The 17,155-nt window shown below is 37.2% G+C and overlaps 2 protein-coding genes across 3 annotated transcripts in view; one reads left to right on the top strand and one right to left on the bottom strand.

The window, feature by feature from the left end:
- The window catches only part of cnot4b (CCR4-NOT transcription complex, subunit 4b), a 36,188-nt gene extending 31,885 nt beyond the window's left edge, over window positions 1-4,303 (top strand). Inside the window, exon 13 of the mRNA XM_088072682.1 lies at window positions 188-4,303. Within this exon, the coding sequence (XP_087928808.1) occupies window positions 188-474 (287 nt within the window). The 3' untranslated portion in view covers window positions 475-4,303. The remainder of the gene's footprint in view (window positions 1-187) is intronic.
- Window positions 4,304-8,410: 4,107 nt separating this feature from the next.
- Window positions 8,411-17,155, bottom strand: part of tmem178bb (transmembrane protein 178Bb) — a 153,926-nt gene continuing 145,181 nt past the window's right edge. For both annotated transcript variants that reach the window (XM_088072543.1, XM_042511304.2), the window contains one exon: window positions 8,411-14,893. In XM_088072543.1, the coding sequence (XP_087928669.1) occupies window positions 14,643-14,893 (251 nt within the window). In that variant the 3' untranslated portion in view covers window positions 8,411-14,642. The remainder of the gene's footprint in view (window positions 14,894-17,155) is intronic.

The raw sequence follows: 17,155 nt of genomic DNA, 5'->3' as shown, positions 1-17,155 counted from the left end.
AAAATGTGGTGTAGACCTATTCTATGTCAACAGTGACCTTAGGTGACTTCTGTTGTGATTTGGCGCTATATATAAATAGTAAATCCCAAAACATCCTTTCAGATTTGAAGAGCTTAGTAGAGCATAAAGGCATTAAAACATTGATTTGTTAGTATGATTTTATGTACTGTTGTCTTGTCTTCTGCAGGGGTCCCGACCTCCAGTGGCAACGGTGTAGACTCTAATCAAGACGACAATCCTCCACACTGGCTCAAGTCCTTGCAGGCGCTCACAGAAATGGACGCCCCGTCCAGCTCCGCCTCACAGAATGGCTCCTTTGGGAGCCAGCCTCCCCCCCACAGAGCTGGCTGGGTGCACTACCCGGCCCCCAGCAGCCACTTCCACTCCCCACCACCAGGCTTTCAGACAGCCTTCAGACCCCCAACACAGACCACGACAGACCTGCTACAGAGCGCCGGCATCGACCGCCATTAGGGACTGTTAAAACAAACACACACACACGCACACATGTCACCACCTGGAACCACACTGAATCAGCAGAAACAAAGCTATTAACTACAATAAAATAATATAATATTTTAATTTCTTCCTCCAGATCTCCTGAGCTCGTGTGTTTCTTGGTTTCTGATTGATTGTTGGAGTTGGTGGAAGTAAGCTACCCCAGCCACACCGCCTATCATGATGACAAAGTACTGAGGAGACAAAGGTGTAGTCACTCTGTTAGAACAAGAATCAAAATAATTTCCTGAAGCTGAAAAAGTATTTATAATCACATATATATACTATTTAAAACAAGGTTAAACATTTAGAGACAACATTTTGATTAAGAAATTGAAGGTTTAGTTTCATTCAGACATGATGGGGTCTAAAACTGCCAAGGTATGAAAGTAAATTAACAAAAAAAGTTCTGAGTGCAACTCTGCAAGTCAATATGCAGAATTGCATATTTGCACAAATGGGACTGCACTGTTGAGTGTCTCAAATGATTTACACACAAACTCATACTGAAAGCAGAGTGTCACTAATCAGTTTGACCTGGAAGTGAAGGGTTATCTACTTTCAAAATAAAAGCTTGGTCAAAGGTGTATATGAAGCATGTGTTAAAAACATAGAGTGGTATGTGGTGTCTCAAAAATGAAAAACAAGAGTCATATTAACTCAAAAGTTGTTACTAGCTTTATTGGCTAGCATAACACACCTGCATCTATGACTGAACTGTCAGTAGTCAAGCTGCATCATGGGTAATGTAGGTTTTAAAGAAAAAGAATGCTTTGAGTTATGAGCCAACACCATTAGTCTGAAAGTCAGAATGCTTTCATGCACAGTTAAGTTGAGCTATGTTTATAGCTCAGTTTGGCCATTTAATTGCTCCCTTTCAGCTAGTTGCTATTTGATCTTCTTTCGGTTGACCTATTGTGTCACATACCAAACAAGTTAGCAAGGAGCAAACAGGTTGCATGTTTAACGCTGAAAACATGGATAACTTTTTGGTGCTGTACATGTCTTCTATGAGTTTATGCTGTTTGACTTTTCAAGTCAAATCCCAGCACGGGGACTATGGAGCATGTGCAGAACGCCAAGGCCAGTTCAGGTCCAATTGAGGCGAAACCGCATTATCAAGGTGTAAGTCCGACTTCAAGAAATTCAATTCGATTTATAAAAGTGCAATGCTAAATCAGTGGAGTACTCTTAGTATACACAGAGTCAAAGAAATTATGTCAAGAAATTGATTTAAAAATGCAATTTTCCAAGCCAGTCGCCACAATAAATGCTGGCTTTGTACATTTCTGCAATTTTATACATTACATTTGTACATTAAGCTATACATTTCAACAGTGTTGTGGTCAAGCTAGGAACCCATCGGCTAACGATCTTAGAAGGATATGTTTCTGAGGGCGATATGTTGGGCTGATCTGGTGTTGCCAGGATATCAAAGGCCAAGACTTCCTTTTCTGTGTGCCAGTCATTTCAGCTAATGTGTATAAACAGATATCTGGTTATTAATGCTAATATATATATATATTTTTTTTATCAAAGCTAATATAAAGTGAAATTGTCAGATGATAGCTGGTGGGTCCTGAGATTGCATTTTGGCCAATGTGTTTCACATCTCTTCATGGACATTTCATTCAAACATGGTCAATACTACTCAGACTACAAGTGAAAAATTTGAACACTTTCAAAATCTTGTCCTGTTGCCTACAGATTTTGCAAACTAGACTTGGGAGACACCTGAGCTGTCTTTGTTACACTTTTTAGTAATCTAGTTAATAAGTCCACAGTTCCAACAATCACCAGTGGTACAAATGAATCCTAAATTCACCAAAAAAAACATGCCTTTATTCCCTCTGCCTGCTGGCCGCTGGCTGTTTACAGTCCTGTAACTTATGCCTCCACCATTAGGAGTCGCTGTGTCTTTCCACTCAGCTGCCTATTCTACCAGGGGAGACTGCAGACTGAGCTCTGGTGGTGCGTGCTCTGCACTTCATACTAGTTTAATAGACAGAGGAGTGTCTGCATTTATGACGTTACTGAGAAACATACCTTCAGGATTTCTTAACACACTGGTATACCATAATACTGTGATATCGCCCAAGCCTACTGCATATCCCTGTAAAATCTGTTAATAGAGATTATGCTGTGCTGTTAACGTTTGATTAGGTTTAGGCACTAAAATCAACTAGTTATGGTTAGACCATGGTTTAAAATACACAATTTGAAAGTGCAGTCCAGGCTAGAAACACAATATGTCAGTTAAAAAAAAAGTTTTTCACGCTAGAAATGCTGCGATGACTCACTAAAAAACTACCAGTTTCATCATTTGTTGGTCTGCAGCTTGGCAGGCGTCTTGCCTAGGTGTCACGCCATCCACCGTCTCCTCCCCCTCCCAGTTACAGTCAGCTTACACACTACGTCACTTTAGAAATGTACAAATGTAACATATTCATGGTTTGCAGAAACGCACAATGCCAACATTTGCTTCTGGCGACTTAGCTGCACTACTAAAATACTTGTAACCACTACAGGGCGGCGTACTCTCCAAAATGGATGCACACGCAGTTCTGTTCATACTACACTGGGTGTCTTGGTACATGGATGTGTTCCATAGACTGGAGGTTTTACAGTGTTTTTGCTGCTGACTAGATTTTTAAGTTGTGCTTCAGGAGCTGTGTTGGCCAAACCTCTGTATCAGAGGACTAAATCTGGAGGCAGCAGCAGGATGTGGAGCTCAGATTAGGTTTGGAGCAGTCTGTGCCGCTGTGTGGCGCTCACTGTCAGCTGTCTTTACAGACCTCGCCCACTGTTCCAGATTTATATGACAGCTTAAAGCCTCCACTGTGAGTGATGCTGACATGCAGGGCACTCACTGCTGTGGTGCTCGTGCGATTTGTTCTGACAGGAAAGCTCTTAGTTTGGTATTTGTTGAATGTGTCGGTTTTTAGATATTTAACCCTTTAAAACCTGGAGCGACATCACTTTACTTGCCTTTTTGACACCTTTCACAAGTACTTATACCTTGGAACCCTGAGCAAAATTTCTCTCAAAAAAATGGGATAAAAGACAATAAGCAACTTGGTAAGAAATGTTCAACAAATAGCTAAAAATTGTAGTATCAGAATTTAAAAAAAAAAAAAAAATCTAGGGAAAAAATAGAGAAAAATATATTTATAATGATCATAATTGAATATTAAATTATGTTACAGAATTATAATAATTCGTAAAGCATGTTTTCCAAGTCTTGTTTGCCTTGTTTGTTGTTGTTTTTTTTTTTTTAAACTTTCTTTATTTTATTATTTTTACTCATTTTCAGGGATTTTCTTGCACTTTTTTTGTTGCTCATTGCCATCTTCCCATGTTTTTGAAAGAATTCAAGTCAATTTGCTCAGATGTCAAAGTGTTAGCGGAGTTTAGGACATTTTAAAGGAATATTTGTGTATGATTGGACTGTTTTGCAGCAGGATGAAACCATTAATCGTACAGGGCCCTTTCTGTTTTCTTTTTTATTACATCAGCTGGGTTGATTCTTTAGGTGTGGTGTGCTGGGATAGCAAAGCCTCAGACCAACTCAAACCATCATGAGTACAGGTGTACATCATGTACCCCTTTATCATCCAAAAGCTTCGATGTTTAACATTTCTAAATTGTATCTCATTCAAAAGGTCGTGACAACTGTCATAATTCAACAGTTCTTGCGAATGAAGACACTGATTCAGTCTAACATGTTCTCACAATGTTCAAATGTGAAGAGCTGAGGTCTGGAGCATAAAACAAACTAAATATTAAATAAAAGAGAAAATATAAAGTGTTGTTTGGTCCTTTTTTCTCCTCTGCAGTGGGATTAAGCTTCAGTTGCCAGATGAAAATATTGGCATTCTACGCTTTATGTCATAACATTTCTTAAGTGACGGATATACAGACACATGGCTGCTTTTCTTGTAGGGACGGTGCCACAAAAAAACGATTTTTCTTTGTATGTTTTAATTGGTTTGATAATGATTTTATTTTATTTTTTGATGATTGTAACATCCTCATTTTGTAACAGACCTTAACTTGTGTTTTTTCTTTCTTTTTAATATTTTTTTAAGCAAGATATCTCGCACTGTTTCTACTGGTACCCAAAAAGTTGCCTTTTTTCTTACCACTATAGTGGCACAAAACACAGATTTGTTTTGTCGAGACTTCACTGCTTTTCCTGCCAGTCAGTGGCACTGAAAGCGGTTATCTTTCTCGAGACATTGCTGCTTTTCCTGGGGGGACAGTGGTATCAAAAACGTTTGTTTTTTTTACCAAGACATGGTTGCTTTCTTGCAGGGACAGTGCTGTGAAAAGCATTTTGTTTTGTTTGATAAGGCCATTTTTTTCACCATTATCCTCTGTTTGTAACATGTCTTAACTAATGTCTTTTTTTTTGTCGGTTTGTTTTTTTTACCGAGACATAGCTGCATTCTTGCTGGGATAATGACACTAAAAGCTACTATCTTTCTCCAGACATTGCTGCTTTTCCAGGATAGTGCTACGAAAAGCCAACAAATGGCTGCTTTTCTTTTTTTTTATTTGTCTGCTTGCCTTTACTGGGGTCTCTATTAACTACTGAGGTATTGCTGCATTTCTTACTGTTATCGTGCCCCAGAAAGCGGCAGTTTTATGAAGAATGGTGGCAACACAGGTGTTATTTATCAAGACAATGCAGGTTTTCCTACAGGAATAGTGGCACAGAAAGAGGCTGTGTTTTGTCGAGACATCGCTGCTTTTCATGCAGGGATAGTGGAACAGAATGCATTTGGGTTTTTTTCAGAGACATGGCTGCTTTTCCTGCCTGGACAGTGACAGGAGGTGGAGGAGATGGTGTGAAACCGAGGTAAGACACCATCTGCAGACCACTGTTAAAGACCAACAAACAAAACCAGTTGTTTCTTAGCCAATCATTGCTGTTTTTCTAGAAGCTTTTTTGCCACCAAACATGGAACTTTAATAGTAACTTCTCACAGTTTTTCCAGCTGTTTTTATAAGCAACCCATGTTTGCAGTGGCTTTTTGAGCACAAAAAGTTGTTTTATGTCAAGTCATTGCTGCCTTTTCTGCCTGGAAAGTGGCACTTAAAGAGATTATCTTTCTCAAGGCATTGCTGCTTTTTTTGTGGCGACGGTGCCATAAAAAGCTTTTTTTGTTTGTTTGTTTTGTGTTGTTTAATAATGGAAATGTATTCTTTTTGTCACAATTATAATATCTGCAATATCTGCTTTGTAAGAGGCCTTAAGTAACGTTTCTTTTGTTTGTTTTTTTTAAACTGAGACATTGCCACATTTCTTGCCTGGATAGTGGCATTGAAAGTGGTTGCGCTGACACTGCTGCTTTTCCTGGCAGAATAGTGCTCTGAAAAGCGTTTTAGTTCTTTCTGACACATGGTTGCTTTACTTGCAATGACAATGCCCTAAACAGCATTTTTATGTTGTTCTGTTCTGTTTGATAATGAGATTTCTTTATTTTTTAACAATTGTAGCATCCTTATTTTGTAACAGGTGTTAACTTCTCACCGAGACATCGCTGCATTTCTTGCCTGGATAGTGGCACAGAAAGTGGTTATCTTTACAGAGACATTTTAACAAACATATTACTGCTTCTCCTGCAAAGTGCATGTTTTTTACTGAGACCTTACTTCTTTTCCTGCCATAAAACTGAAACGAAAAAGTGTACTTTTTTGTTGAGACATCACTGCTTATCCTACTGCTAGAACAGCACAAAAAGTGTTTTTTTTTTTTTTTTTTACCAAGACATAGCTGCCACCATTGTGGCAGGAACAGTGGCGATGTCTTGACAAAAAACAACCAAATTTCATGGCTAAAAAGCCGCTGGAAACACAAGGACAGGTTGCTAAAAGGGAACAAGAACATCTCTTTTTCTAACCATAACCAAGTGGTTTTTTTCTGTTTTTGAAACATTAAATTCAACATATTGGCAGCATGAAAAATACAAAAATGCAGTTTTCAGAAGTGTGCAATGCCAACAGTTATTTCTAGCCATTGCATTGCTGTTCAATTAAACCAGTCATTAGACAAACCATTCCCCAAGTGGGAACTAGTTCTGAGCTCATGTTTCCCGTCAGAAGCAGCCAGCGAGAGGCTCTGATGGTTTCCACTGCAGACACATTTCCTGTATGATGATTTCATGTAAATGATTTCAGTGTAGGTCAATTAACGTTATCTCACTGAAGAGGCAACAGCGTGCAATAATGTCAAGAGCAAATGAAGCGCTCACACTGAGCCTGGCACTGGCACGCCTGTATTCACCAGTGACACGGTCGCACTTCCAACAGGAATCACTGCTCTCTCTTTTTTTTTTTTTTTTATAATTGGCTGAGTATATGGAGGACTGAAACTGACAAAATCAAAAAAAAAAGAAAAAAAAAGAAAATGCTAAAAATGAATTTAGTTAATTTCCATTTTATTTAGCAATTTATTTATTTTCATATTTATTTGCTTATTTATTTATGTATTATTTCACTTTATGTTTAAATCCCCCTATTTATTTAATTTCCCATTTTCCATATTTATTCATTTTCAAATTGATTGATTTATGTAATTATCTGTGCATTTGTTATGTATTATTTTCCCTATTTGCCACTCCCTATATTTATTTCCTCAAACATATTTGCCTCTTTTTTTCTTTTTCCACCTACATTTCGACATGCATTTCCATCTTATTATGCAAATGAGGGGGGCTGACCTATGTGCGATGGGGTAGTGAACTCTTCGGCTATTGCTTGATCAGTTTATTAATACATTTATTTATTTAATTTTGATTTTGTCAGTTTCAGTCCTCCATACGAGCAAGCTGACAACATCCAGTTGAAAGATGATATTTCAATTCATTAAAGGCGCTGTTTCTTATATATTAAATCAGACATGATGATCTTTATTTGTGTCAGCAGGAAACTATCTGAGGCCCCTCTCTGTCCGTGTCGATGAAGGGAAAATCTTCATGTTGAAGGATTCACAGTTAGCCACTGTAAGTGAATTTTATCCTCTCTTGGTTAACCATTATTTATTCACAGACCTTTTTATACGGAGGCTGACAGATGCAAACACACTGCAACTTCAGATACCTCATGCAAATGGAAAAAACACAAGCAATTAAAGAAAACATCATCAGTCTGAAGACATGAGCAGCAGAAAACGCTGCAAATCTCACTACACAACACTCCAAAACAATGCGCTACAGTGAAACACCAAAGTGTTTCCACAGGACACTTAAAAGTCACGCGCACATCTGGATGTTTTTGTTTTGGAAATGGTTTGTGACTTATGTTACTGAAGTCGGATTTCTGTCAGTGGTTTTGGAAAATTAACTAAAAAAAAGACAGTCTAACTAGCTGCCACAAATTGAAGAGTTGCCTTCAAAATAAAAGCTCCATTATATATTTTTACATTTCATTTTAAAGTGTTCTTATCTTATATATATATATATATATATATATATATATATATATATATATATATATATATATATATATATATATATATATAATTAAAAAAATATATAAATATATTTTTTTTGTACATTTTCCCTATTCAAAATAATCCTGTAGCCACTTTTCAAAACTAATGTTTAGGTATTTTTCCTGTCATGTGTTCATTTCTTGCATTTTGTGGGACATGTCTTGCCAAGCTGGTCATTGCCTGTTTTTTCCTCCAAGTTTTTGAGAGAAATCAAACTAATTTGTTAAAGTTTCAATGTGTCAAAAAGCTTGTGAAATGTGTCTGAATGTAGCACAAAAAAACTGATGTTAATGCAGGTTTCAAAAGGAAGAAATTGCAACATATTTGCCTCTGTCAGTCACCGTACATTTACTCAAAACTCTGCTTTCTCTCTCCTCACATTCCACTCACCAACATGCATGACAACCAACAGCGTTAGTAAACACACCAATGAGATTTATTTTGTTGTGATTTTACATTCCACAGTTGAACATTTCCTTTTTTTTCTCCTATTTTATGTTTTACTCAACAGACACGTTACTGATGTTAAAGGTTGATGGATCCATTTTTGTACCGTTCGTCCACAATGGAAGTTGAAGTATCTCTGTCCTGAAACCTCTGTAGCTCTGCGTTTCTTCATCAGTGAGCTCTGACGCAGCTGGAGCTGAGTCCTGCTGTTTGGGTGAGTCATGGTCTCATCTGTTTGTCTCTGTGGATGTCCATATTCTGACACTCTGTAAGTCCATGCCTGTGTGCTTCCCTGCTGACTCAGCTTTTCGTAGTTCTGACTTTGCATTTCACTCCATGCGTGATGGGAAAGGCTTTAAATGTGTCTGTGAACAAGGGAATGTTGCAGGTATTTATTTTTTTGACCTCTCAGGGCATAGTGTGGTTACAGGGTGGGACTAAAGGAATTAGAAACTGAGAAATAATTCCCTTTATGATGTGATCTTATCTGACAGAAATTAATAAATTAATATAAATAGAGATCTGCTAAATGACCTGACATGACTCAGCAAATTTCTGCATTTCCAGGCAGGTTTGAGGTGTATTGTTACATACAGCTCCAGTCTTGGGTTAGGTTTCAAATATGATTAATAAGGACATTTCTCTCTTCCTCTCTTTGTCAGTCGTCTGCGTCTATGTGTGTCACGTTATAAATAGATATGAAATGCCAAACAGGAGCCAAAGAAACTATAGCCAATCATTAGCCTATGGAGCTCCAAAGTGGTCAATATTAACTGAAATAAATAAGCAATTGCAAATTAAATAGTCAAATGAATAAACTGGGTAAATATAAATGAAACAATTTGTGATTTAAAAAAAAAAAATTCTGCGACTAAAAAAAAAACCTTAACTGATTCTTATGAAATGTTATTTCATTATTTATCAGCCCCCAGGGGTGATTTTTTTAATCTTCTGCGCACAAAATCATAATTTTAATCTGATATGTTTATATTATTGTCATGTGGGAGCAAATTATGATCTCTTTGGAACCAGTGAATTAAATTGTTTGAACAATTAATTATTTTTAAGCACAAGTTAATTACTTTGTGTTAGATTAGAGAAGAAGATTATTATCTTGTGGAAACAAGGAATTTAGTTGTTAAGTTTAAGTTATTATCTTGGGCACACAAGTTAATAATATCTGGAAACAAGTCGTTGTCTTGTCTTGAAAAAGTTATTATCTTTTGTGCACAAGTTATTATCTTGTGGGAACGTGTAATTATCTTGTGGGAACAAATTATTATCTTATAGGAGCAAGTAATTAGTCTATTCTATTTTATTTTTAACTTCAATATTAATTTATTTATTTTAATTCCTATTTTAATTTGTCTGTCTTACCTTGGTCTGTCTTACTGTCTTACAATTTTAGTTTGTATTTTATTCTATCTTTTAATTCATTATTCATTATTCTGCACTTACTCTTATTGGTATAGCTTGTTTGGCCTTAGTTGGTTTTATTTTTTTGGCTCATATTATTATGTTCTTCTGCATGTAACCCCTCTTGCTCTGCTTCGCTCTATCTGTCAAAGCACTTTGTCTACTCTGTTTTTAAAGGTGCTATATAAATTGTTAATAATAAAGTTATTATTATGTAGGAACAAGTAATTATCTTATTGGAAACAAATTATAATCCTGTGGGAACACGTAATGATCTTGTGGGAACAAGAAATTATCTTTTGGGAACTATTTTCTTGTGCAAACAAAACAACTATTTTTTTTTGTACACAAAATAAAAAATATCACCTTTTACCTGATGTTAGGGGCTACTATATAATTGTGAAAGAGGCCAAAATAAAATAAAAATTGACCTCTGAAAAAGGGCATTTTGAAATGAAAATATCTACGATGAAATCAAATGTTATTCAGTAAAACTCTGATGAGTTTTAATTATTTCAATTATTTCACAAATTGTTGGTTCATTTGTATATTTTACATAACATACAGTATATATGAGCAAAATCCACAAACATCTGCTACATATAACCTTTTTTTATCGCATTCATCCGTAATCGACTTGTTGCAACTAAAACTCGACTCTTTCTGTTTGTCTCGTGGCTGAAATTCTTCTTTGACGACTGCAAGTTTGAGGATTTAGAATCAACCATAATTTTGCTGATAATTTCAGCTAGTGTTTAATTCTTTATGGCACTTTCACATCTAGACTGTAAAAGGCAAAAAAAAAAGCAATACCTTTTAATTTTTTTCCCCCAAAATCCTCTGTTGGAGTATTAGCCTAAAGTCTCGGGTCAAGTTGGGGTCTAAAATTTGGCAGCATTAGGCATCGGCCACGCCCATGTAAAACTTACTCCATTACTCCTGTCGCTCCTTACGCCCTGGTCTTCTCCTCATATGGTTACCACCTGAGTCTGTGTGTGTGTGTGTGTGTGTGTGTGTGTGTGTGTGTGTGTGTGTGTGTGTGTGTGTGTGTGTGTGGTTTAGGCAGCACAGCTCTTAAAGTCCGGTAGAGTTGAAGTCATTTCATGCTCAATTGCATTATCAGCTTGTGTCCACAGGATTGTCTCTTATTGAAAAAATATACCCTGATTGGAAAGAAAGACTTTGGCCTCATTGAACTCAAATATTTAAGATGCCCTTTGACTTGAATGTGATGGTTGCCCTTTTTTTTCAATTTTGGTCCATTATGTTAAGATTGTAACATAATTTTCTCATTTTCTTAAGATTTGTTGTGATGCTGATCTTTAATTTACAAGATTGCGATCAGATACAATGATTTGATATCACATTATCTCCAGAAAGGGCTATCAAACAGTTAATTTATGATGATGACTTTATTGTTTCATTATATGAGATTATAGTGTGTGCTGGCCTGTATCAGCATTTTGAGGATCTGTCACGTGTGCTCTGGTCTCATGTGAGGAATGACTCCATGGTGAAACAGACATGAATAAAACACGATTATCCCCCCGTAATGAGAAAATGAAGCTCTGATCACCAGAAAACCATGTTTGATGTCTCCAGATAACAATAGCATTATTATTAAAAACACTGAGTGTCAGATCTCATTACCCTGCTCTCTGGCTGGGGTGTAGCGGAGCACAGGAGGGCGAGTGGTTTTCATTGAACCCTTCGACGGTGCTGTTACTAACTGGAGAAGCTGTGACGAATACGTTAACCCACATAGCAGCTGTCACTGAAACACTCGGCTCTAATCTTCTTCCCTCTTTGCCACTAGACTTTCCCTTACACCCCAAAAAATATAATACTGTGTTGCTGTCACTTCAATTTGGAGAAAATTATTTATTATTTTTTATCTCTAATGTTATTGGATTAAATGAAAATTGCACAATTTCTACCTTTATTCTGCCTCTGAGATGTCTGTGCATACAATCACTTCTACAGCGATCACCAATACAGAGAATATGTTGATTCATGTGTATGCTATTGGGTGTAATCAGTAAGCAGGTTTCCATTAACCTTCAAACTGTGCATATTGAAATTGTTAATATAAAATATGCCGAGTGGAAACGAGTCAATTTCAAATTTTTTTACACTCACATGAGGTGGTATTATAGGTGATTCAAAAAAGCCGTAGAGGTGCATTTCAAAAAATTTGAATATTGTGAAAATGTTCACTATTTTTCAGCAGTTATTTAAGAAACTGATAATTTAATATATTCTAGAGTCATTACATGAATTAAAATGGGCGGTTTTGCCTTTAATTGATAGGACAGCACAAGTGTGAAAGGGGAGAGAGAGAAGGGGGTGACATGCAGCAAAGGGCCAAGGGCCAAGGAATCGAACTCACGGCCGCTGTGGCGAGGACACAGCCTCTACACATGGGGCGCCCGCTCTAGCCACTGAGCAACCAGGCGCCCCAAACCTGCCCAACTTTACAGCAGAAACAAACATGTTTACAGCCTGGTACAAAAAAAATGTTTTGGTCTCTGTAGCTAATATCAGTTCATGACAACTGTATGGGGTTAAAATTTTACATAATTCATCATTTAATGTATTTAAATCTTAAATTTATGCATAATTAATTGCGTGGTTCCTTTTAGTGACAACTGGGCGCCAGTCGTTGACAAGTTGATATACATAATGGTTTATACCTTAGTGAAAATTAGCATTATCACAACTAAACAAAGCCGTAATGCAAGTGTGCTAACCAAGCAGGCAGCTCGTGTCCAAACGTGTTCATACAAATCTAACGCCAACAAGTTACCAGAGGCCAAAATGTCAAACTCAAGGCTTCAGAAATCAAAACGTGACCTCACAGTGGCTCCGTCAATTATTTGATACAGTTTATGGTAAACTTATAGTAGATTAAAACCATATCTTGTTCTCCCACACCTTACTGGTCTGCAAGACTGGTGTTGACTTGCTTGCCAGTCCCAATATCCCAAAAAACTTTACCCCTAAACTAAATCAGGATCTTTACAAACCCAATGCCGTACCCAAAGGTATAATAGCACCCCAGATTTTTATAAATTGGGATAAGGGGCTTTAATATGAGACCCATGCTGCTTTTTGCTGAAATTATTCTTGAATAGACGCCACTTCAGGTTTTCAGTTTAGACTAGCTATACCAATTTAATGGATGGCTCCAATGAAAGATCACGTGGACTGTGGCCTCACTACCTTTTTGTATCGTACTGCTGGATGAGTGGATGTCCATATCTGAACCATGTGTTAATGCTTGCACAGCTAGCTGCTATAATTGGCCCTGGTGAGAATTTAAACTGCCTATTTATTGCATCATAACCATCATCCTTAATGTGCATAGAAATATTCAAGCCCATGCGAGTGTGTATTTTGAGTTCAGACTTATGATTGGCAGCCTTGAGGAATCTTGCAAATACAGAACACTTTGCCTTTCTTCTTCAGTCTAGACGTGTTTTGACTGAGTGAGATGACCCCTTTTTAACCCCGTACTTTGATACTGTACTGTTTACCCTCCTTTCAGAGAGAGGAGGCCCTGCAGGAAGCCCTGCCAGGTCTTGGCTGATGGTGAAAGAAAAATAAGAGCTGGAGGAGAAGCAGCAGAGCTTCACAGAATCCCTGGAAGAGAGGTCGGAGCTTGTTCCCATCAGATGCAATTACTTGAGCCTTCCATAGTTGCTCAGGGCAGCAGAATATGGAGCTGAACATGCTACCCCCTTTAAAACAACTCTTTATCTCTCGTGTCTGCTGGGACTCTCCCGAAAAGACGGCAAGGCAGAAGTCAGTCAGGTTAAACAGGATACTACATCTCTCCATTATGTCTTTCTGTTCATCAAAGCCCCTGCTTTCGTACATCCCAGAGGAAGGGCTCCACTTTGTCATTATGGTAATGTTTTTCGACTTTTTTTCTATAGAGACTTCAAAACAACCCCTTTCCCGCACATACACACACTCACACACACACATTTACCTCTATGACTAGAATGGAAAACACATTTGCTCCGAACGTACACTCAGACGTTGTTCGTTCACAACATGAAGGGTTCAGTAAAAAGGAAAATAGACTTTGAATCAAAGAGGAATGCATGTATAAAATGCTAAATGGCAGATCGGATCATCGGACGGAATGAAATGCACCTACACGAGAATGAAAATGGTCCAGTTCCCGGTTGTCACTTGTCTGGAATATTCTGTACAGTAATGTACAACAGTGGAGGTCCTGGATCTCCTCGCCACCAGCATGTCCCAAGTAATCGGAGGGACTTAAGAAGCTGGAAGGTTAACAAATGGCCGCTAAACATGATCCAAGCCCAGCAAGTCACATGGTTTCATGTCTGGTCCATTCCCTTGTGAATGATCCCACAGGAGGTTCCAAGAGGCCGAGTTAATGAGAAACTCAATCGTAGCAATTGATCTTTAGGGGTTTGGAGCCCCTCTTCTGCTATAACCAATCCAAAATATAGTCTTTCATTTTCCCCATGTCTTTTTGAAACCTTTCTTGGTCATGGTCCATTTCAGCGTCTTCTCCACAACAACAAAACAAGCACAACTTTTTTTTTTTTGATAATATTTCTGTAGTTCTTCAGTTTTTTTCTGTTATTTTCAAGGTAGCAATTCATCAAGACACCCATTTTTAAACACACACACAAATAAAAAAAGAAATCTGTAACCAGGAGACACTGGAGATGAGTAGATGTATGAAGACATGGTTTGTTTGTTGTTTGTCGATCTGTAGATTCAGATGGTCGTCTTGCCGGCTTTAGCACACAGTGCCGTTCTCCTGTCGGGACTTTGGGCAGGTGGATCGGGGTATCGGCTGGACAGAGGGAGCCAGGGTGCAGAAGAAACCGGCGATGAGGGTGAGGCCCAGGCCACCCCAGGCGCAGAACATGGACCAGCCGTAGCCGTGGCCGATGTCGTCGGGCAGGCCATACAGGTACCGCGGGTAACGGGAGAGCTCGAAGTTGATGCCGGCAACGCAGGTGCAGAGGGAGATGATGCAGAAGGTTCCTGCAAAGACAGAATGGGATGCATCAGAATTTTGTCACAGTGAAAAAGTAACTTCACCCCACAGCTGTGAAGACCCTGACATCTACTCAGGAGTTATTTGAATGAGGTACTATAAGATGAGGTTTGTATGCATTTTTTAATAATGTACAATACTGTGACAGTTTTGTAATTTTTTTTAAAGACATCCTGTGAAGATTTTTTTTTTTTTTTTTAACAACACACTATACTTTGACAATTTTTATATTTTGACGACATACTTTACTGTGATGTACATGATTTATTGGATGATGTACTATGCTATGACATTTTTAGAATTTTTGATCAACATACTGTAATATGAAGTTTATAATTTATTGAATGACATACTAAACTATGACTTTTTATGATGTTATGAATGACATACAACGCTATGATTGCTATTAATATTTGTGGACGACATATGATAGTATTTTTATGATTTTTTTAAAAATACATAATCAGACAATACTATGAAAAGTTTAGATTTTTGTTGATCGACATAATATACTAATCTGTTTTATTGATTTTTCAAACAACATTTTTATAATGTGACATTTTTATTTTTATTTTTAATTTTATGACATATTCTTTTCAGTTTTTGGAAGACATACTATACTGTAATGACTTTATCAGTGTTTGGATGTCAAACTATACTGTGACGTTTTGGTGACATTTTTGACCACATACTATACTGTGACGTGTTGACAGCATACTATTGTATTACGTTTTTGTGCCATTTTGGACAACTTACTATACTATGAAGTTTTTTGCCATTTTGGATGACATATTATCTATATGACTCCCTAGCAGCAGGAGAAGGAAGCTTCTTCCCAAACATGACACCCTAAGCAGCAGGCTGAAGTGCTTGAACATGCCAGCCAATGAGGAGAGACGGAGAGTGGAGAGAGTGATGATGCGACAGACTTCCAGATAAAGAGGAACAACAGATCGCTGTGTGGGTTTTTTGGGGCTTTTTGTGCTTGTGTGCTTTTGCCTTATCTTGCTTAGACCTTGTGCTAGACGGTGTATGTAGCTCCTGGAAAAGGGAGTGAGGTAACTGTTGCTTTTGATTTACTTTCTTTTGACATTTTTATCTTTGAATAAAGCCTGCCTCAAACAGTTTTTGTCCACCTTTTCATCCTTCTGAGAATCTGATGAGTGTCTAAAAAGACAAAACAAGACAAAAAAGAAACAGGTTGCTGGATGAAACTGAACTATACTATAGTGCGACGTTTTCAGTCGTTTTTTCGACGTGCTATATTATGATGTTTTTGGCTGTTTGCTCAACATTCCATACTATGATGTGTTTTTGGATGCTATTTTATGTGGTTTTCAGCTGTTTCTTTGACGTCATATTTTGATATTTTTTGACATGCTATACTACAATGTTTTCTGGCATTTTTTCGACATGCTATACTATGATGTTTTTGGGTGGTTATTTGGCATTCTATACTATGATGTGTCTCGACATGCTATTTTATGCGGTTTTCAGCTAATTTTTATACAAGTCATACTTTTTCGACATAGTATAGAATGGCATTTTTGTTCGTTTTTTTGACACGCTATGTTGTTATGTTTTTGGATGTTTTTTCGACATTCTTTACTATGAAGTGTCTCAACATGCTATACTTTGTGATTTTCAGCAGGTTTTTGGACATGTCATATTTTGACATTTTTCGACCTTCTATATTATGATATTTTTGGTATTTTTGATAGTTTTTTTGAAATTCTTTAGTATAACGTGCAGTGAAAAACCACATAAAATAGCATGGCAAGAAAAATCATAGTATAGCATGTTGAAAAAACGTCAAAAAATATCATTATATAGCACATAGAAAAAACGTCCAAAAACATCATAATATAGCATGTCCAAAAAAGGAACAAAACATCATACAACGTTTTTGTGCCATTCTGGACAACATACAATAGTAAGACATTTTGGTTTAAAGACATACTATATTATAACGTTTTGGTGACATTCTGAACAGCATACTATGCTGACGTTTTGGTGACATTAATGACTACATACTATACTTTGATGTTTTGGTGCCATTTTTGACGACATACTATACTATAAAGATTTGGTCACATTTTTGACCACATACCATACTATGATGTTTTGGTGACATTTATGACAAAATACTATACTATGATGTTTTAGTTGCATTTTGAATGACATACTATACTATGACTTTGATGACATACTATATTTTGATGTTTTGATGCTATTTTTGACGACATACT

Source organism: Plectropomus leopardus, chromosome 22 (genome assembly GCF_026936395.1).
Source record: "Plectropomus leopardus strain MGB_pleo_1.0 chromosome 22, ASM2693639v1, whole genome shotgun sequence".
Lineage (NCBI taxonomy): Eukaryota > Metazoa > Chordata > Actinopteri > Perciformes > Serranidae > Plectropomus > Plectropomus leopardus.
Note: the sequence above shows the minus strand (reverse complement) of the source record. Positions and strands in the feature narration are given on the sequence as shown.